Source organism: Pimephales promelas, chromosome 2, assembly GCF_988280905.1.
Source record: "Pimephales promelas chromosome 2, fPimPro1.hap1.1, whole genome shotgun sequence".
Lineage (NCBI taxonomy): Eukaryota > Metazoa > Chordata > Actinopteri > Cypriniformes > Leuciscidae > Pimephales > Pimephales promelas.
The window spans coordinates 6686704-6708676 of NC_142770.1; the positions used below are offsets into that span (position 1 = coordinate 6686704).

Genomic DNA, 21973 nt, shown 5'->3' on the forward strand with positions numbered 1-21973 from the left:
AAAGAGAACTGAATTCACGATCAGAGAACGCTTTGTGCGCGCGCTTCATGTGTGTCAGTCAGCGCGAGCACCAACTGCTTTGAGTTCTTTTTCACAGCTTATTGCACTTAAAAATTATAATAACTCAACATCAAGCACGTCCCACTCTTTATTTTCTCATTCATGCATGTTTCATCACTCTTACGTGTGACATAACTTTAAATAGTACTGTGCTACGTGAATATATTTATACATATATGTATAATATATTAAATACACAATAATAAAATATATAAATACAATTTTTATATATATAAAAAAAACAAATATTAGGAATATATCTAAAACATTTTCACAACCTGAATCCATCTTTCCAAAGATTTTTCCAGATTTTTGGGGCCATGTTGTCCATTTTAGAATTAAATTTAGTGGATGAAATAAAATATTTGGATATTTAATCAAGAATAAAAACCCATTTACATTTACTTACATTTATTTAAAAAAAAAATTAAAAGTGCATGATCAGTCTGAAATCCCATGGTCGATAATCTCATGAAGCTCAAAGAGCTCAGTAAACGTGCTTAGTGGTCTTGCGTTTGAAATATCCATGGATTCATCTCGGGAATACTTTCTAAAAAAAGGGATAACACTTTAAAACTGCATTTATGTAAAAAACGAAAGACTACATACATCTTTTCGTTCATTAAGAGCCATCTTGTTGCCATGGAACAACAAATTTACTTGTGAAATGAAAATAACACTGTAGCACAAAACTGTATAACAGACATTTCACATTTTATGATGCATGGCCGATTGTACACAGCAGCAGATAAATAATGCCTAAAAAGCAAAGCAAAGTTTGAAGCCTGAGATGATAAATATTACACTCGTGTGGACTCTACAATACAGCTTCCCAGGATGCATTGTGTCAAAACAGTAAAAAAAAAAAATTCGTAAAAACGTATGTTCTTCATACAACGTGTAGGTAAATACTGCGCATTTTCCGAGCTTTATCCCGTTAGCTCCACCGGCAGCTCTCGGCTACACAGCGCCTCCCACTGGCGAGCCAGGAGCGATATCAGCCGCTCCCTGCTGTCCGCCCCCGGTACGAAAATACACCACTGCACCTCGCCCTCGGCTCCTCCGACCCCCTGCGTCCGGTCGCCCTTTCCCTCGGCATCCGCAAAATGGTCCATGGTAAGGTGACACAAAAGATCCGGCCCGGGAATGTCGTCGAAAACCAGCGTGAGGGCTTGTGGGTAAGTCTGGTAGCCCATTAGCACACGGTCCAGGTCGCGAATCCGCCGGGCGTCCGTGAGGCGGTACTTGTCTCTTTGCGGCGGCTCTTTTGCGAATTCGGGTAGCGGGTAACTGATGTGGTCTTCGTCCAGGAGGAAGACGTCTGTGCTGGTGAGTATAAGAGTCTTGGGTTGTAGGACAGTCTGGTTCTGGCTGGTTTGGCCTGGAATGACGTGGACCTGGAACACCAGTACGTACAAAAGGATGTTGAAGGAGTGAGATTGCGCCTGCTGGGTCTTTCTCTCCGCCACGATGAAGGTCAGGTCTCCGATTTCTTCCTCATTTGGGTATACAAACTTCACCTTGCTGGAGTGGACCAGCTCGTAGTTCTTCATTTTACCTGATTTATGAGGGAATGAAATATCATCGGTAAACATCGAGTCAAAAGGACGAGGCGATATATTCTAGTCATCCAAGCAGTCAAACCTGTGCTTTTGTTTCCAAACTGCGAGTAGAAATCCAGCTCAGAAGGTTCAGGAGAGGGAACTTTCTCCAGCAAGGACAAAACCATCATCAGCTGCTGCAGAAAGCGATGCGTGCTGTAACCGTCACGGGTCAGACAGGAAATGATGTGATCAGCCGAGGGACCTATGAAGAAAGACAGATTAAACACTTTAAACTTTAAAAGGAGAACTCCGCCGCAAAATGAACCTTTGGTCTAATAAAACATAGGTACCTAGTCGACCGTTCTCTGAGATTTGTTTTCATGATAATCGAATGTAAAGAGTTTTATCTCTAAAAAATGTTTAGCGCATATGCTAGTAATGGGGGCATATAATAAGTAAAAAGAAATCGCTAGTTTATACCACTAACAAGGCTCAAAATAGCCCCACACTAACACAGTAACATAATGAGGCTCCATACATGCAAAACAAAGCATTGAGAACTTTGTAAGTGTACAGACTATTTAATAATAAGACACTTTATAAAGACAGTTCACTTTGTGTATACAGGCGGCGCAATCATTGGAAAACAGTCTCGAGAAGTCGAACCACAAACTGCGCCAAAATTCTCCTTTAACTGTTTTTTTTTTCTCTTAGTTTCATCACACATTTAGTGAAGATGCTAGATAAATATTGTTGCTTGCAAAACTGTAATACACACGCTTTTAATTGTAAAACACACACGTAACGGCACTTGCACCTGTCTGCGGTATAAAAAACTGCATAAAAAGCAAAGATTACATAGAATGTGAGCTTCTTGCCAAAGGCAGATTCCCTAGAGATAAACAGCAATGTGAAATGCTATATTAGCAGTTCCTGGTTGCACAAATTAACCAAACATGACAAACATGAAAACACAGCATGCACTTATAGTAGTGATCTTGGTCACAAAAAAGCTCACCGACGACTCGGAAGTACTGATCGAACAAGCCCACGTTGACGCTCTGCAGGTCCTTCAGTTTGAGGGTGAAGCAGAAGGAGATGAGGAAATCTGTGTCCTTGTGCTCGGATGCTTGCCAGGTCCATATCACTGCAAGATCATTGTAATTAATCAATTTTAATAGTCTAGACTGACTACTACACTCTTAGAAGAAAAGGTTCTATCAGCGCTACGTATTTGGAACCCCTAAAAGGTTCTATACACTCTTAAAAAAGGGTTCCTCTGGGTTCTATATAGAATACTTGGCCAATAGAACCTTTTACCAAAAAAATGGTTCTATATAGAACCATTTTGGTGTTCCATATATGAAGCAGGGGATGGAACCATTTCTGGTTCTAAATAGAACCATTTCTTCTAAGAGTGAGAGCAGAATACAAAAAAAAAATATGTGAAGAACTGAATAGAATAGTGTGTGAAAATAAAATAGAACAGAATACATAAGGTTTTGCTCACTTGATTGGTTGGTGAGCGAGGACGCCGTGTCGTCCAGAATGAAGTAGATGGCTTTGGTGGACAGCAGGACACAGGCAGTTGTCTCCACATCAGGAGATCTGTAGAAGAGCACCGACGTCCACAAGATGTGTTTCAGCTCCTCATTCTCCACCTGCATGCCATCAGCAAGATAAACACCCTCAGTTTTCTGTCTCTTTGTCATATAATACAGCAGTTTATTTAGTGGCGTTTGCTTGGTTTTGTGTCTTCCATTCAGTTTGTGCAAACGAACATGAATGAGAGCCATGATAGTTTTCATTTGATTTTGAAAAAACACTTCATTAGTAGTGTAGGGCATAAATAATTCATGAGGGTAGCTAATTATGTCACAAAGTTAAAATGTTAGGTGCTAGAATATCCTGTAAAAACAGACTGATTGCATAGGACATGTGAGAAAGAGTGGAAAATAGTTCAGATAGACGCCTTTTCAAAACAAGGCAGCTGGCCAAATGTAACAGAGTCAAAGCAAATAAACAAACTCACGGGAGCCAAGAGCGCACACAGGAAAAGAGGGGTTGAAAGGGAGTGCAAAATGAGGAATACACAACAAAAATCCCAAGGGACCGCGATAGGGAAAATTCTACGACACAACCATCCAGGAAATTTCCTCATGTTAGATCTGAATGTGTGAAATGAGCGAATGACTTGCCTCAGCAATATTGTCGTGGAAGAAGTGAACAAGTTGGTCTCCCTTGAGAGATGAGATGAGGAGTAATGAAGAGGAGAGTGAGAGGTGCGAAGGACATAGGTTATCCTCCATCAGCTGCTGAATGAGAGATTTGGCTGGGTACAGCAGAGACAGAGTCAGCTGGGGCCTTGGAACTTCCTGAGGGATGCTGTGAAAAAAGCAGTGCAGTATATCTACTGTGAAAACAGCTAAGAAGAAGCATTAAAGTTTTACTAATTAACAAATGCTGCCTTAGGGAAGGTGAGTAGTCATTTAGCAGATGCGTTTTATCACCTCTTGTGCATTTCTGTTATCCATTAAACAGCATTTCATCTGTAAAGTTAGGATTAGGGATGTGATTGAGCTGGGATTACTTTTCTAGTCCAAAGAACATTTGGTTTAGCGTTACATAATTCTTATTGCTAACCGCTATGGCTATGATTTCAAAACATTATGAATAATTGATTCTATTTCCCAACCCATTTCACCTGTAAAGTTAGGATTAGGGTTTAGAGATAGGTATAAGGTTAGAGTTATTGTCCTTTCTTTTCTAGAAACTTCTTTTTAAGAGTTACCAATATAATTATTATGCTAACAGCTATGGATATAATAATACACAAATAAACAAATGAGCAATCGCACAAATAAATACAACTGAACAAAGGTACAGATTTAAATAAACAGTGTTTTAAGATTTTCAAAAAGACGGGGAAGAGAACTCAGTTGAGTACCGCCCACTATTTAGTATGAGAGGCGGCTTTTTTGTGCGCAGCAAAGAAAACAGTGCACAAGTCTTCTTGCGCTTAGATGGTTTAAAGTCATATTAACTGCACTCAAAGGAATGGATAAGAGGAATCGCATTTTTAATTCTATAGCAAGTATCTTATTCCTGACCTTAAAGGAGAACTCCAGCGCAAAATTAACATTTGGTTTGATAACACATTGATACCTAGTCGACCGTTCTCTGAGATTTCCTTTCATGATAATCGAATGTAAAGAGTTTTATCTCTAAAAACTGTTTAGCGTATAACGCTAGTATATGGGGGCAAATAATAAGTAAAAAGAAATCGCTAGTTTATACCACTAACAAGGCTCAAAATAACCCCATACTAACACAGTAACCAGTCGAACCATGAAAGCCGTTCACACAGTTCAGAAGTTCGCTGAACTTCATACAATTCAGCTCACTTGGCATTTCGTTCGTGGTTCGACTTATCAAGACTGTTTTCCAAAGATGGCTCCTGCCTGTATACACGAAGTGGACTGTCTTCATAAAGTGTCTTAATAAATGGTCTGTACACTTAAAAAGTTCTCAATGCTTCGTTTTGCATGTAGGGACCCTCATTATGTTACTGTGTTAGTGTGAGGCTATTTTGAGCCTTGTTATTGGTATAAACTAGCAATTTCTTAATGCCCCCAGTACTAGCATTATACGCTAAACAGTTTTTAGAGATAAAACTCTTTACATTCAATTATCATGAAAACAAATCTCAGAGAACGGTCGACTAGGTACCAATGTGTTATTAGACCAAAGGTTCATTTTGCGCCGGAGTTCTCCTTTAAGTACCCAATTCCAGAATTGGAACCAATTATTGATTTCCAACCGTAGGAATATTCTTGCTGAAAGTGTCTTGCTAAAAGGCAGAAATGTTAAAAAACCTCTGCAGAGTTTGAGCCTAAAACCAATCAGTTCCATTCCAGGCTACAGCTTAGGTCTGGGGCTAAAATTACATCCATGCCAACATAGCTTTAGAAATACTAGTCACAAATGAGCTCCTTTACCTGCTGGTAGGTATTCTTTTGGTGGTTGTAGCCGGAGCAGGATAACTGTGCACTCTCAAGTGTCCTTTCTTGGTGCGCTGTAGGGCGATGGTCTTAATTTCCCGCAGATTGGACCGAAGCTGTATGAACTCTCTTAGGAAAGTGAACTTGTCTTGTGGAAGGGCAAAAACAATAGTCAGATGCTCGTGACCCGCCATCAGTTCTACAACATGGTCATCATAGAAACGTCGAGAGTTTGAGACGGCCCTACACGAACAACAGCTCTGCTTTGGGTCAAGTAGCGTGAACGAGAGCGGGATACGGGTTACTTTGGAGCAGCTCCGCATCACACTCGCTTCCGAAGAGTCCCGGGACGACAGAGCGACAAAGTCTACCTTGAGAATGCAGAGGTGCCGAGAAGTAAGGAAGAGGATCATGGGATTGGAGGTTTGGTCCTGATCACTTTCAGACAGGCTGATTTGGGATGAAACGTCTGAGGGTACGGAGTTCTTTGGAAATTGTGGGTTGTCTGTGACATTTTTGTCGGAGGTAGATGGGTCTAGATTAAGGAAATGGATCAAGTGTCCACCTTTTACGCTGTCATCGCTTTCCTCAAAGTCCCAAGAGTTCAGAAACTGTCGGATGAACACCTGAGAGTTAGAGGAGTTCAAAATTTGTTCTTTAGTTTGGTCCACGTGAGGACTAACGCAAGAATGCATCTCCTTCAGACTTTGGGCATCTGAGAAAAAGAACAATCTCGTATTGCTTGACTTCACCTTCAAAGAGACACAAACCTCTGGAATATCAAACTGAAAGGTCTCAATGTTCGTGTACGGCACAACCAAGTCTACCTCAAGGTTCTCCGCTAGTTCCTCCAAGTTACTCGCAGGTTCTTCTGACCGTGTGTGGAAAACCACAAGCGAGTTGTCCGTTGCCACCAAACAACATGGGCACCGACTCAAACCTTCTCCAACACTGATGCAAAGAGACCAAGCCACCATTTTTACATGATCATCTGCAGATTCTCTGTTCACATCATCAGATCCCTTTTCCTGAACAGTAGATGAGGAGGAACCACCCATGATCTTGTTGGTATCATCTAGAGTCATTTCAAAGTACCCATCGCCAGAGTGAGGGCTGCCTGGATCCGTGACCTCCAGAGAAGTGGCTTTGCAAGGTATTGGGGTTGATTCTATTCTATTGGCCTGGCTGATGTGAGCAGAAAGTTGGTTGGTAAACTCCTGGTTGTTGGTAGTGTAGGACAGTAAATTAGGAGGCACAAAGAGATTCAAAAGACTTGTGGTCCAAGGTTTCCACTCTTCTTCACAACAACAGGGGCTAAAGAGAAATTAAACAACTTGTTTTAGTTTTGGTTTAGTTCGGTTTTGAAATCTTCAATGCTCAACCATAACCACTCAACCTTTAAGGATTTCAAAGCAGATCCTGGGACAACATTCCAATAAACCAATCAGCTTTGAGGGATAAATTTACAGTTCAAGTCAAGTTTAGGCTTACAACCAGGGTTAGGTGCTTCTATAAGCATGTTATTCACCAATCATTTCCCTCTATTTTTAGGGAGAACTTGTGGGTAAGGTAAGGAATATGGTTAGGGCAACATTTTCTGACAGGAATGTTGTTCCAGGATCAACAAAATATGACCCAGGAACGCGTCTAACTCTGTAAAATCTGGACCACGTAACAACCTGTACTGTACTTTTCGGGACTTCCTTATATGCAGAATTGCAGATATATCAGGTTACACTTTTACTGCAATCAAAAGTAATAAGCCCTGAAACACACTCACAAAGCAAGTGCACCAATAAAACACAAAATTTTGGTAAAAGCACTCAGTCTTTGTTGTACATAACATCTAACAGACCTTAGAAGTCTATCAAGGGATAAAGTTATGTTCAAATTTATCTTCAAACTTTGATCTGGAATGACAAAGGGTGACCTAAGCTGTGTCCCAATTCAAAGGCCGCATGCTTCCAAGGACTCGGACTTCCAAAGGCCAAGAAGTTCGGACTGTGCTTTGTTAAATGGGACTGTCTGGCCTATGGAGGACTGTTGTTGGCGTCTAGCAACTGTGACAGCTGTCGTTGTTGAGTAACTAACATTTGTACTACTAGACTTTTTCTAAAGTTATATTAATCTGTCTGAAAACAAAACAGGGCTCAAAAACTTCTAAATATTTTCACCATGGTCCATTTCCATTTATAATAGAGTAAACTATTCATAATCGTATCTTAGTAAGAGAATTCAACATTTGACCCCCTTTAAAGATTTTATTTTACATTAGTGTTAATAGATATTTGAGTAAGTTGAAACCCAATACACACTTTAAAAGTGTAATTTGGCAAATTCTCAAAAAAAAAAAATCCTATTGTCAACGGCTCGTCATGAATTCTGGGGTAGGCAAGGCTGTGAAGGATCCATCTGATATATTCTTAATTTCACAGGAAACAAAGGACACATTTGGAGGCTGCATTTGAAGGAACCTTCGAATTGGGACAGCCTTTGTGTACCGGGGTATTTCTGTTTTACATTAAGCGCCATCTAATGTCAGGGAATGAATTTGCATGTTCACTCAGCTGATTGTCTGCGAAAATTGCTTAGGTGTGAACACAAAACGGGTTGGAAAATGCTGACAAATAATGCACACCGAAATTAATTTTAGGCTTTAGGCTCAAATTAATTTAGGCTCTCTATTGGGACGCAACACCAAAAGAAAAAAAATAACTATAGCCTCTTGATATAGCGCCCCTTGTGGCAACATTGAGAATGCAACAACTACTAGCATTGCATTATGAATTGAACTCTGAAAATTTTCGGGATGCAAGTATGCTTGAAATATAGCTTGCGTCTGCGTAGAGTATGTTTCGGGCATAGCGGAAACAAAAGAGAAGTTTATATGAACTGACCTGCTCTCAAAGGTGACCTCCGAAGAAGAACTGGAATCAACATGAGTTTTCACCTGCAAAAAAGGACTTGTTTTTGCTGGCACCACAATATGAATGAATGAATTGAGCTATAACACAAACCCACCTGCGGGATGACCTCGCAGGCTGAGCTGTAAACATCATAGCATCTCTGGGTAAGTGTAGAATCCACAGGAGTTAATATCTCTTTGGTAATAAAAGCTTTTTCTATACAAGTAGTTATATCTGAAAGGGAGATGGAAAGCAAAAAGTAATTCTTCAGTCACGTAAGTTTGATTCACACAGAAAATGATGAAAATGGATAGTGATGATTTGATTTGTTTGTTCAGTCAGCATATGGTGCATCATCATTGGTTGATACAATAATGATGCAAGTGTCAGGATGATGCCATGAGACTTTCACATACAACATAATGACAGCAGCTGTCCACAGCTTGAAGGAAAAAAAAAAAAAAAAAAAAAAATCGAATGATTGAGTCAGATACCAAATACCAAAAATCAAATAAAATATTAAGTAAAAAATGTAATGACACATTAAAAAAAAAGACAACTTATTCTAGACTACAATATTATTCCACATATATGTTTAAATCTCATTTTATAGGAGCGCATAACACTGAATATTTAGAAGTCGTCGACAGAAATGGAAAGTATCAAAAGCACCCGAGGCTGTTGCTTAGTAACTAACACTCCAGAGACAAATATGGAGATCATATGCTTTATCAATCACGCCCAATCGGTATTAGAGCAACAACTGCAAATTAACCACCACAAACATTCAACGTTTAGACTAAGTTAAGAGAAAAGAACAAAGTTATGAGAAAAATCTGGGAGGAATGCTGATTAAATTTGATTTATTGTTTTCTGCAGTGCAGAACTTGGCACACCAAATCTCCAAAACATAATTATGACCGGCAGAGCTGCTATAAGTCAGTATCCAGGAGTAGCTGAACAGAAATGTACATTCAATAAGATTAGATCACTTTTGCAAAGAAAACTGGGCTTTTATTAAAAATAACAATTTAGTAGTTTCAGATCGATCATTTACAATCATTACGTAATGAAGAAACCATGTAAATGAAGATTGATAACAAACAGCTGAAATATTAAAAAGTATAATCATGTTGTAGGAAATTTGTAATGCCAAAACAGAGAAATAATGTCATGCAATCAGAGGGACGTTTTTCAGTTTTAAAGGTGAAGAGTGTCATTTTTTAATGTCAATACTATCTTTATTTGGGCTGAGACTACTTATTATTCCAACCAATGACAAATGGTAGTGTTTGAGAAAACCGTTTGAAATGACGCACTTCACTTTTAACTTTTTTCACGTTTGTGTTTCCCCCCCTCGTCCCAGCAGCGCGATACATACATGATTACCTTGACTGGAGCAGGTGGAACGGGACAGAGAGGGGGAGGAAGAGGAGGGTGGCGCGACGAGAGAGGACGAGGAGGACTGCGGCCCGCCGGCGGCCTGCCCCGGGACGTCACTCACCTGACAACAATAACATCAGGCTTCTCTTTAGCGAAAAGCACAACCAAAACCAATGGAGGTGAATGTCTTAACGTTTTACAACACGTCCAAACCAGAACGACAAGCGATATATCGCATTCATATTAATCTGAGTATATGAGTAGCTCCCCCAACACAGAAATCTCACTGGTCCAAATCCTGCTCCATATCAAACATCAAATATCTGCTGATCGAATGAGAATTTAACGCGACATTTCGCTTTCAATGTGAACAAAAACTTTGCTGAAAACATGCCTGGTTATTTAGGACATGAAAGATTCAGCACACAGAAACACGAAGGTCTCAGAATAACACTGAGTTCATGTTATTTCGGAAATACCGTAATTTAATTATTTTTTCGATTTAATTTGATAAAAGCTCTTGTTTTTTTGTGACGACATATAAAAATAACCAAAACTGCAGCCGTTCAACGGAAAAAGACACATTTTACAAGCTATTTTTTATAGACAAATTTCCCTGATGTACTTTCTACGTTCTTGAATTTAAAGAAAACAATAATATTTAAATTATTAGAATTATTTAAAAATATATTTAAATGATTTTAAACAAATAAAAGAAATCCTGAGACATAGAACAGCCAATTCTTTACAAACTGAACGTCATTTTAATGTCATTACAATTACGGTAATTCCGAGACATGAGCGCACGATGGCATATGTAAAAAGTAGATGCATTGACAATAACCACATTTATTTCAAGTCTGTATAATATAGCAGGACTGCAGTCAAGTCTAGTGGAGATGATATCCAGTCACTATCAGAGTCTGGCCAGGCGGAGGCGCCACAACTCGTGTCTTTCTCTTCACGGGATAATTTGTTATGCAATAGACACTGACACAAAAACGCATCAATGCGAGCATATAAAGCCAGACACTGAATCATCTTTTTCTTGAACTCTCATGACTGGATATCAAGGTTTAGCCCGTTCACAAGGTTCACGCCTAAAAAGATTGTTTGAGAATAATAATGTGTCACACTCAGCTGAAAGATAGCCATCAGCTCACACCTTAAACTGTAATTACATCAGAAAACCCTTAATCTGACAGATGAAAGAGTGGTTTGCATAGGAGCCGTTTTATTTAGGAAAGCTTTTAGTTTACCTTTCCCCATCTTTCAATTTTGTTTTATGTTTTTTAAAATGCTCCTACTGAACAACATCAAAACCATCTATTAATAATAAAGGCTAATAGTAATAATAATTGTATAATAACATTATGTATTAAAAAAGTGCTAAAAAAGGAATTTTCCTACTAAACAAAACTAAAGCAAAACAGACGAATAATAAATATCTAAATAATAATAAGGTAAATAGTAATAAATTATAATGTTATAATTATTATAATGAAAAAAGTACTACTAAACAAAATCATAACAGTCTAATAAATGTTAAAATAATATTAATAATAATGTTAAATACTAATAAATAATAATGTAATATAATAAAAATAATATCAAATAATAATTATCATGAAATAGTATTAAAATAAATGTAAATATTTAAAAAAAAATATTTTACTATTAAACAAAAGTAAAACAGTCTAATAATAAATGTTAATAATAACAATGTTAATAAATATAACTGTTATAATAATAATAATAATTATTGTTATTATTATTATGATCATGAAATAGTAATTTTCATACAAAACCAAAGCAAAACATTTAAATAATAAGTAAATAATAATAATATGTTATTAATAATAATAGGTTTAATTTACATTTGCATACAAAACAAGTGTAAAATACCTTTTTGTCATTGTTTGCCATTCGGTCTTTGGCTACTTTGGCTTTCTGAATGGCTTTCAGCACCTCCACGGTGTCGAGCTCTTTCTCTGTGGTGGTCGTCCCGTCCAAACACACCTGCTTGACAAACGTGGATTAAATTTCTCTATCCTTTAAAAACTGAAAACCACCTCATTTAAGTAATACCACTCTTCCTTCAAATACCTCAGAGGCCCTGTCGCAGAACTGGGCCAGAACTTTAGTCCTGTAATCTGGGATGATGCACATGGGGTTTTCAGCCAGAGTCAGTTTCTCCAGACAGGGAAGAGTGCTGATGTGTTTAATTTCATCCAGCTACTCAAAACAGGAGAAAGAGAGAATTATATCGAGCAAATAACTGCGTCAACAAAATTCAATTTTGCGATAGTCAGTGCGAATAATAAACTACCTGTGCTAATTTGTTCCTGCTTAAATCCAAGTTAACCAAGGAGTAAAGTTTACTGAGACCGGAGAGCGTCTCCAGCTGATTCCCAGACAGATTCAAAGTCTTGACATTCCCGAGTTTAGTGTGAACGCACTCCAGGACGGTGAGTTTGTTGAAGGACAGATCCAGGTGAACCAGGTTGTACAAATGCTGCATTGAAAAATGTAGAAATAAATACATTGGCTTATTTAAACCAAAACTATCTTTGCATGTTAAGACATTATTTTGAGACAACACACCTGGAGGTTTTCCACGAGAGACAACTCATTATGGCTGAGGTCAAGAAATTCCACTTCAGGAATCAGTTTCTATGAAAAAGAGACCAGAAAAAGCACAACTTTTTATAATCGACATGGAAATACCTGGCATTTATTTCACACACGGTGAGCTAACTCACCACCGAATTATCGATGCAGCGTATGAAGTTTCGGCTCATGTCCAGAGTGGTGAGCATCTTCCATGTGGGAATGATCGCAGTCACGGGACAGTCCGTATCCACACCCTCAGGTTCCCACTGCGCAAATTCAGACGCTTCGGGAACTAAGATTTCCTGTCGAACAAGGAGTCAGTACCAGTGAAACGTTTGTTGGTTTTAAAAGGAGCACGTCGACTTTTCGCGATTTTAGCTTATTCCCCTTATCCCCCAGAGTTAGATAAGTCCATACATACCCTTCTCATCACCCACCGCTAGCCTAGCTTAGCACAAAGACTTGACGTGAATGGCTCCAGCTAGCATACTGCTCCCAATAAGTGACAAAATAATGCCAACATTTTCCTATTTATATGCATAGCTGTCAACCCTCCCGTTTTTTCCGGGTTTCTCACGTATTTTATCTCTGTTCCCGCGGTCTTCCCGTTTTAGTATTTTCCCGTAAAATATCCTGTATTTTTACGTTCTGATTGTGTGAGACGTACAAGTTTGGACATATTCGGGTTGAAGTCGTTCATACTCGGGTGCAGCGCTGCGCGCGCTGGCCGGAGACACACTGGCTGCGTGTGTCTCAGCTGCGTGGCGTGACCGTTTTTATTTTACTGTCTATGGTTTTTATTTCGGCTCCCATGTTAACAGATTGGAGCTTGCACACTGCCTGCGCGACACGCATATAAACATGCAAAACTATGTTTATATGTCAAAAATTTCCATTATTTTTGGCCTATATAGATTTTTCATGTCATTTTTTTTAAACAATCGAGTCCTGGTGTCCACTACAGAGGGATTTTGTTTTCTTATGCTCTTAATAATGTAAAAAAAAAATCCCATATTTTGGGGATGGATTCTGGGAAATCTCCCTTATTTTCATTGTTCAATGTTGACAGCTATGTTTATATGTTGTGATTGAGCACAGTGTGAATATGTAATTAAAATTACTACAGAAATGTAATAATCAAATGTAAAAAAGCGTTTACATGTATACTACACACAATGGGCATTTTGACATAATTGTGTGTGTGTTCGACCATTCAAGCACAATAAGAAGTGAAAGAGAACTGAATTCGGACCCTAAAACCATCCGTTTTGGGTGGTTAGCATCTGCATTTTGAGATTCAAAAACCTAAGTTATAATTTACCCAACAACAGAAGCATGTAAAGTACCGTCATCGTGCCGGCTGAGAGGTGTATGCTGAGCGTGGCCAGCGTTGGCTTGAGGGAAGGCAGGCCTTTTATCTGTCCGGCATCGCAATCATTGATCTGAAAATAAAAAATAAGTGTTAGAAGTCCATCCCAAACCCTTGATTCATCAGATAACGCAAACGTGAGTGTCTTCACCTCGATCTGGAGCAGCGCTTTAAAGATGGAAAGGTCAAACGGAAGGCTCTGCTCCTCGATGTTACTCGTCCCCACCGTTTTTTTCATTCCAGGGACCTGCATTTGAAGATCTTATGTATAGCTTTTAGTTATTCTTGTAATGTGCAAACACCAATAAGGCGATTTGATACATTTACACAGTCAGATCATTTCTTTAACTTTTCTTGCTGCTCAAAATGACATGCCCAAGCGGACCGCACACCTCCTGAATAGTGAAGCCAAATGATTTCAGTAGTATAAGTCATAAGCTCCGCCCTCTCCATGTGATCAAATTGGACACGAGCCAAACTAAAAATTCGAAATGATTTTTTTTTTTCAAAATATGGTTTTTAGGTACTTATCATACTGGCATAAGTGTTTGTTTTTCCAATAACTGTGGTGTAACGTCATGATTGACAGCTGTGTTTGCTATTGAGTGTTGATGCCGCGGCTCCACTACTGTTCGCCAATGACCATTCCTGGGATATTTTGGCTTCATTTTTCTACAGTGGAAATAAGCAGATGTCCATCTTTTTTTACAGCCTATGGTCATGCATGATTGGGACACGCTGTTAGTAAAGATTCAGCACACACAAGAAACACAAAGGCCTTTAAATAATATGGCATTCATAACCACTAATTTAAAAAAAAATAAAATGCTCTTTTCCTCACTTTTCCAAATTGAAAGTGATCAAAATAACCCAAACTGCAGTGGTTCAACATTTCAAGCAAGTCAGAATGTTGTATTTTTATTATGTATATTATTATATTAATTTAAATAATTTGAATATATATATATATATATATATATGCATGTATATTTAAGAAAAAAATATATATATAAAATACTTATATGTATATATAATATAAATTATATATAAATCTATATACAGTATATACATGAAAATATTTCTTAAATATATACAAGCATGTGTGTGTATTTATATATACATATATATATATATATATTGCTTAAAATAATAAATCAATGAATAAGTCAACAAGGCACTGAAACGTACGTAATATACACCTTCATAAAAAGATGGATATCTTTAATATGCATTTAAACCTGGCACAATCAAAGAGTAACTAAAAATATGAACAATCATTTAAGCATAAACATATAATAAAAATTATTATCTGTATTGGAGATTTAATAACATTTTTATATAATAAATATACAAATATATACAGTGTGTGTGTGTCTAAACATACAATTGAATCAATAATAATAAATGTTTGTAAAAGTATGTATTTAATTTATATTACATATTAATGCATAATTATTTATCAATTTACCGATTTAAAAAAATGACTAATATTATCCGACTTCCAGTAAAGTGACAAACTCCGACCTTAAGATACTTGAGGCGGCAGGTGAAGTCCAGGATGTGCCCGAGGTCGGCCTTGGCATCTCCGTTGGCACAGGTGGGCTTGGCGAGTTTCAGCTGCTGAGTGACAGCGTATAGCTGGAGCGGTCTGAGGAAAAACACCTCGCCTGCTGCCAACAACTGCTCACCTGGGAGAACACACACAACCACCACATTTTATAGACAATACTGGAAGGCATACATGATGATACAACATTATATTATGTATTGTGCAAAGAAGCATGCAAAAATAATATTGATGAACATGTAAATATCTTAAAATGGGATTTGCAGAACCTGCAAAAATATTTTATGAGCATATATTGTCTCTTTTATTTTGCATTTTCATCATCAGTAAAAAATATAATATATGATAGTAAGGTTTTATGTTTTATTTTAACAGGTTGCAAGACTATAGATGGCGAATGCAAAAGTATCATTTGGAGTTTTATTATAAAATTACATATTTTCTGCCACAAATATCACTTATCAGTCAAAGATAAGCATGTAATAACTGGAAAATTGATATAAAGAAACAGACCGTTATGAAAGAGCTCTTCAGCCAGGGCAGCAGCGATTCCATTGATTTCCTGAAAATAAGGACGTTTTTGTCAAAACTGGAGATCTAATGTCACGTCACTTTAGTGCTTTAATGACCGGCATGTGCTTCTCCAACTCATTTCCTGAAAGATCTCGCTGGAGGAAAGCAGAACCACTTCAATTTCCTCCTTACAGCTTGGTTTTTTGCTTCTAAATATTCTGAGAAAATGCCTTGAGACTCTTTTATATGCACAAATAAGGGTTATTGTAGTTAACTAAAAACATCTGAAATTAAATTTGAAAAAACCTTAAACTTACTTTGTTTCAGTGATTTGCCATGGCAACATTTAAAATGTTCATTTAGTTTGATATTCTAAATTTATATACTAAAACAAAATAATATACACAATGTAATATAATATAAAACTGAAATAAAAATGATATAAAAGGCTAATAAAAATGACAAAACGAAAACAGGAAACAAGACCTTTTTTAAAATATGAATAACACTAGAATTATTTTATCTGAACACAACAGTATGAAGCTTGTTTCCGCCACAGAATCAAACAAATGTAAAATGTAATAATTGTGGGATATAATAATGACATTATTCTGACTTTTTTCCTCACAATTGCAAGTTTATATGGTGCAATTCTGAATTTTTTCAGAACTCCCAGTTTTATCCCGCAATTATGTTTTTTTTTGTTATATTTAAACACGCAACTATGGGGGAAAAGCTCAGAATTGAGAGATAATTTGCAATTAACTTTTTAATAATCTGTTTATTATGAGATATAAACTTGCAACTGCGATAAAAAAGTCAGAATTGCGAGATATTTAAAAACTGCCAGTTTATATACCGCAATTATGACTTTTCCCTCCAAATTCTGAGATATCAACATGCAATCATGAGGGGGAAAAGCCAAAATTGGGAGATATAAATTTAATTTTTTCATTCCATAAAGCAAAACAAACATCCATAAACGATGCTAAAATAACACTTCCACAAATCAAACAAAAGTCCCAATTGCACAAATGTACTCCTCTCCAAAACAACTCAGACCGGTCATATGCCTCTCTCAGACAAAAGCCGTTCAGAGATCAATATCAATACCACTACTGTCAGCGGATGGGGACACCATCGCTTACGGCGAGATAACAGGCCTTGCTGTCCTATGAACCATTTATACGGCTGAGACGAAAGAATGCAGAGATTCATCTTTACTGGATGTGAAGGCAACAGAGCAAAGGTTGCATCCAGTTGTTTCGGATTGATTACACGCAAACTCCAGTTAATATTTAACCGGCATGTGACAGATATGAAGCACAGGAATCTTCTGTTTAGACTCTCGTAATCACAATAACGCAATCTCTCGCTTCTTATCAAACACAAAGCACATCAAAACTTACATATAAGTGAAAATGCAAGAAGTTAGACAGGACTTTGGGAGTCGCCGCAGGGAATCTGCTGAGGAGTGTTTGGAGATAAACTTCCAGCTCCTTTTGTCGCTTCTCGACGAGGCTTTTGGAGTTTTTGCCGATTATCTTTTTGGGCGGCAGCAGATGTTTATCGATCTTCTTCTCCACAGTGAGCTGAAGTCAACAACATTTAATCAGTTTTATCAGTCACTCCCTGTGAACACAATGTGAATATCTGAGGTCTGATCTTTGGTTTTAGGAACGTGTCTGCATAACTCACTTTTTCGTGCAAATCGTGAAAGTCACTGTAACGATGTTTGACAGTCCAAATGTGATCTCCAACCTTCACCTCTATGATGTAAACCTGAGGGGTTGAGAAAATACATTTATATTTGTTTGACATAAAATTAAATTGTTAATTAATACTGCGCATTAATCCGTTTTAAACACAGCAAACCAACCAATGCTTCTACAGTTTGTCAAAGATTCATATCTCATATTGTGTTTTATGCAAATGAGCATGCACATCCTTCAAGTGGCCTTTGACACTGTATGAACCGCTATTTTTATTAATGATCAACATGCCTATTAACAATTAAACACAGGATAAAACATTTATAAATGATCAATTAATCCTATAATCATATAATGATCTCATCAAGTCATCAAGTTTATTATAAAAAAAAAAACATCCGCTCTTGTGCAACACGCATTGTTTTCTTAAACGCCCGTTGTATTTTATACGTTACAAAAATCCTATTTTAATCTAATCTAAACTAAATACTTAAATCCAACAAAACGAACAGCATACATAATTTTAATTTATTGCATTCGCAAATCGTCATCATAAACATGATTATGCACTGAACAGCCGACCCAAATAAAAGCATGAAACTGACCGTGTAATTCTCCACCAGCTCGGATCCCACGATGCGGACCCGTTTCTCCGGGCTCTGATCGGAAAGATGCGGCGCGTCCATCTTCACTTCAGCGCGATGAAAAATAACAAGCTTAGCTGTCATGTAGCGCCTCCATCTTTGTTGTGGTGTAATCCGAAACGAAGCTCCTCCTACTCGTTTTTCTCACAGGCCGCTGCGCTCGCACACAGAGAGAGCTTTATCGCCCCCTATCGCATGAGGCTGTTACTACTACAACTATGCATTACATCGTCAGCAGAACTCAAAATCATAAATATCATTATCAATACAGTGATCTTTAGGGTGAATTCAATAAGATTCCCCTATTTACTTTACGATGTACCCACTGTCATTTAAAGTAATGGGCTAATCTTTAATACATACAATTAACAATACATTTGCGTTTTGTTGTGTAGCTTATTTGATATCAGAGTAAAGTAATATTTTGATAGATATTAATATATAACTCTATTTTTTGTAAATATACGTTTAAATGTATATAAAACAAAGAGTCATGTGACTAGTGTTACTATAACAATCCCAGATACCATGCAATTTCATTATGAACCCCTAGGGGTTTCAGAGACAAGGAATAGGTTGTGGTCGCAACCAGTAATAAATAAATAAAAATCTAAATAAATAATCATTAAGAGCACCTATAGCATAAATTGTAAGAACTGTCGAATAATTTGATTTATTATTTATGGCAAAGAATTATTTTTAATAATTTTAAATATAATATACAAGTTATAATATAATATTATTAATAGTTTATAGCTACCCTTATTTCAAGAAAGAAAACTAACACAATCACTGTTGCACATTTTTTTTTTATTATTATTATAAAACTTATCTATCTATCTATCTATCTATCTATCTATCTATCTATCTATCTATCTATCTATCTATCTATCTATCTATCTATCATGAACTAAACTATATATTCTTCTCATCTGGCTGTCTTTTTATCCTGGAGTTAATTTGCTCACTCGTGAAATCACTGATGCATTGAATGCATTCACTCGTTCATTTATTTATTTATTCATGTCAGGCTGAAGGCAACCATCTTTTTCTCGGTTCGTCGAGCTCGATGTTGGTCTAATATAGAAAATCAGTGATTTAATCCCCCGCTAACGTTTAAGGAAGTGCCTTTTCCTCCTCTTTGTTTGTTATTCAAAGGTTTGACGGGGCTGGTCGAATGGAAGAAGAAAAGAGTGTTTGTGTGCGCCGTTAATGTCATAAACTAAGCATTTTAGTGATTGTCCCTCGTGCAAAATAGTAAGTATTTGATCGGGCGGTTCACTCATTTTAGACTCGATTAAACAATAAATGCCACATTGATGGAAAATCTTAGTCATATGGATACATAAACAGAAAATGTGTTTATATGCATACATACAGTGAATTTCATATCCTTATAAGGAAAACGAGAATGCGTTTTCATTTACGTTATAGCCTAAAAGAGAACCGAGAAACAAACATAACGACTAAAAAAAGAACTATTCGTTCATACGACAGCCATTAGTTTGTTGTCCTCACACATCTTTCACATACATCACGTACACGCTCTCTTTGTCGTTATGACGTTTCTCAACTGATCTAGGAGCAGATTAGCGTTCTTGTCCATGCATGAAAAAGACGCGGATTGACTGCAAAAACTGTTCCTGGAACAGCAGCTGTGAAGACGCCCAGAGAAGGAACAAACCATTCCGATCGCGGAGGGTTAAAATGTTCGGGATACGAAACAACGGCGTTTTCGTCACTCTTCTCCTAAAAATAGATGTGGTTTTAAAATATTTAAAATATAAGTATAAATTAGCATATATAGGATGTTGTTAGATCAAATTATAGGCATATTTAAAATACTTTACCTCAAGAAAGAATGAAACGCCCCTATGCCTTCGATGGAGTTTGGAGCGCCCAACACTATAAATATCACACCAGACGCTGATTTCTGTAGATGTCAACTGTCATTTCGAGACAAGCGCTAGTCAGGTACGGGCAGAAAGCGTAGTTTGTTGGCATTTAACCAAAAGTAAAACAAACTACAAGCATATTTTTTACACTCTTTAGACATTTAAACAACGAATTTGCTTTTAATCTGAGGCAAAAAAAGACACTGGTTACTCGGAAAAGCTGAGGAGGGGTGTGACTGATCTCAGATCAGAGCCACACGCGAGTCAAGCTGCCTATACAGAGGGCACTGCGCCAGGCTATGTGCCATCTAAAGCCAGTGACAAAGAAAAAATCGGAAAAGAAAGTAAAAAGGTAGACGACTGAGGGGGTGAATCGTGTAGAAAGGCACGAGTAACCAAAACCCCTAATCAAGGAGAAGAAACAGCCTTTGTTGCCCTCCAGATTATGTGAGAGCGCCCTACAGCTGATGCTAGACACTGAGAAAATGTGTGGAAGGGGCATGATATGCCAATGGGAGGTCTACGGCAACAGACCTTCCATCAAGGAGACGGAAAAACACAAGAGCGAGTCGAGGAGAAGCAATGGCAGTGGTAAACACAAGTGGCACAAATGGGGAAGGAGGCCAGGAAGAAAGGCGCACTGTCCAGAAATGCGCAGAAATCGTGCGAGACCGTCTCGGTGGTCTGCCACTGTGGTCTCATTGCGTCCTGCCAATGTTCAAGGCAACCGAGCGCCTGGCATGAGGGCGCCCAGGAACACCAACCAGTTCCTCATGCATGAGAAATATCAGATGATGCATATGCGATCGGACTCAGTTGGCACAGACAGCGGGTCCGACTGCGAAATGGACTTTGCGGATATGGACTCGTACCTTGGTGTGCTGGAAAACGCTAGAGGCGCACTGTTGGACAGTCCAGATCTGTCTACACCACCCACATTTTACGCACGTCAGATGAAGCAATGCCAGCCGTTTCCCTTCTTCGGCTTCGATCAAGAGGAGAGCATGCAGTATTTCCCATCAGAAGACGACGTGATGCAAAGCGAAGGCTTCATGCAAAGGGACTTCAAAGAATTCTGTGACAATGTGGCACCATGTATTTAGACCTGCCACAGGTAACATGTTTACATCATCACTACGGTGGTTTCTGAACTGTTTTTCACAACTAAATCTGTCGATTGCAATGTGACAAGGTATTGTTTTGTTTGTTTGTTCTGTGATGTATTATGACTGGTCTGTTTTGGGAGGGGGGGGGAGAAAAGGGTCCAAAGTAGGAGTGAGACCAGCCAGCCAATCACCATCAAGATCATTTGATCACTCATGGCAAACATAGCAGCGGTTTGTACTGCAAAACTAAACTCTATGTGAATGTTCTTTTCATAATAAATCGTCATTTTGCTACACATTGTCTATATTTTTTTATTCACTGTTTATATTTTGGGATACGTTTTGCTCAATGAATAATAACCTGCCAATAACAGAATGACTTGCCAAAGATAATTATTCACAAGCTTTGCATCATTTACAGGTGCATTGTTGAAACCGAACAGCATTTTACAGAGTGGCATTATCCAAATATTTTGGGGTCATGACAGAAATATGATCCCTGCGTAACATTTAAGAAGCACCTTTTCTTCTTTCCAGCCTACACACCCTTCTTGTACATCAGTGGCTCTTGAAGATCTGACACAAGAACAATAGCAATGCTCATGAGACAAGGTGTGTGTGTGTGTGTGCAAAAGTGCCTCTATAACCGTATAATCTGCG

At 37.9% G+C, this 21973-nt stretch overlaps 2 protein-coding genes across 2 annotated transcripts; one reads left to right on the forward strand and one right to left on the reverse strand.

Annotated features, from left to right (window-relative positions):
* Window positions 1-135: 135 nt before the first annotated feature.
* Window positions 136-18444, reverse strand: nisch (nischarin). The gene is made up of 21 exons (XM_039691071.2): window positions 18274-18444; window positions 17655-17738; window positions 17366-17548; window positions 15957-16005; window positions 15401-15564; window positions 14028-14123; window positions 13854-13949; window positions 12657-12809; window positions 12499-12567; window positions 12224-12409; window positions 12001-12129; window positions 11800-11913; window positions 9901-10015; window positions 8627-8745; window positions 8503-8555; window positions 5603-6919; window positions 3803-3989; window positions 3115-3265; window positions 2623-2751; window positions 1705-1866; window positions 136-1618 (listed from the first exon to the last, which is right to left on the reverse strand). The coding sequence occupies exons 1-21, from the start codon at window positions 18394-18396 to the stop codon at window positions 990-992; spliced, it is 4308 nt and encodes a 1435-aa protein (XP_039547005.2). The 5' UTR covers window positions 18397-18444; the 3' UTR covers window positions 136-989.
* Window positions 18445-20233: 1789 nt separating this feature from the next.
* Window positions 20234-21609, forward strand: LOC120492812 (uncharacterized). Its single transcript, XM_039691070.2, has one exon. It carries the CDS (start codon window positions 20675-20677, stop codon window positions 21308-21310), a length of 636 nt encoding a protein of 211 aa, XP_039547004.2. The 5' UTR covers window positions 20234-20674; the 3' UTR covers window positions 21311-21609.
* Window positions 21610-21973: the final 364 nt, after the last annotated feature.

Excerpts from the sequence above, each read along its gene's own strand:
- LOC120492812 (XM_039691070.2), top strand. The coding sequence starts at position 20,675 with ATGCTAGACACTGAGAAAATGTGTGGAAGGGGCATGATATGCCAATGG.
- nisch (XM_039691071.2), bottom strand. The coding sequence starts at position 18,396 with ATGACAGCTAAGCTTGTTATTTTTCATCGCGCTGAAGTGAAGATGGAC. Across the intron at positions 3,266-3,802 it reads TCCACGACAATATTGCTGAG|GTGGAGAATGAGGAGCTGAA; the intron begins GCAAGTCATTCG and ends GATGGCATGCAG. Across the intron at positions 1,619-1,704 it reads GTTTGGAAACAAAAGCACAG|GTAAAATGAAGAACTACGAG; the intron begins GTTTGACTGCTT and ends CTCATAAATCAG.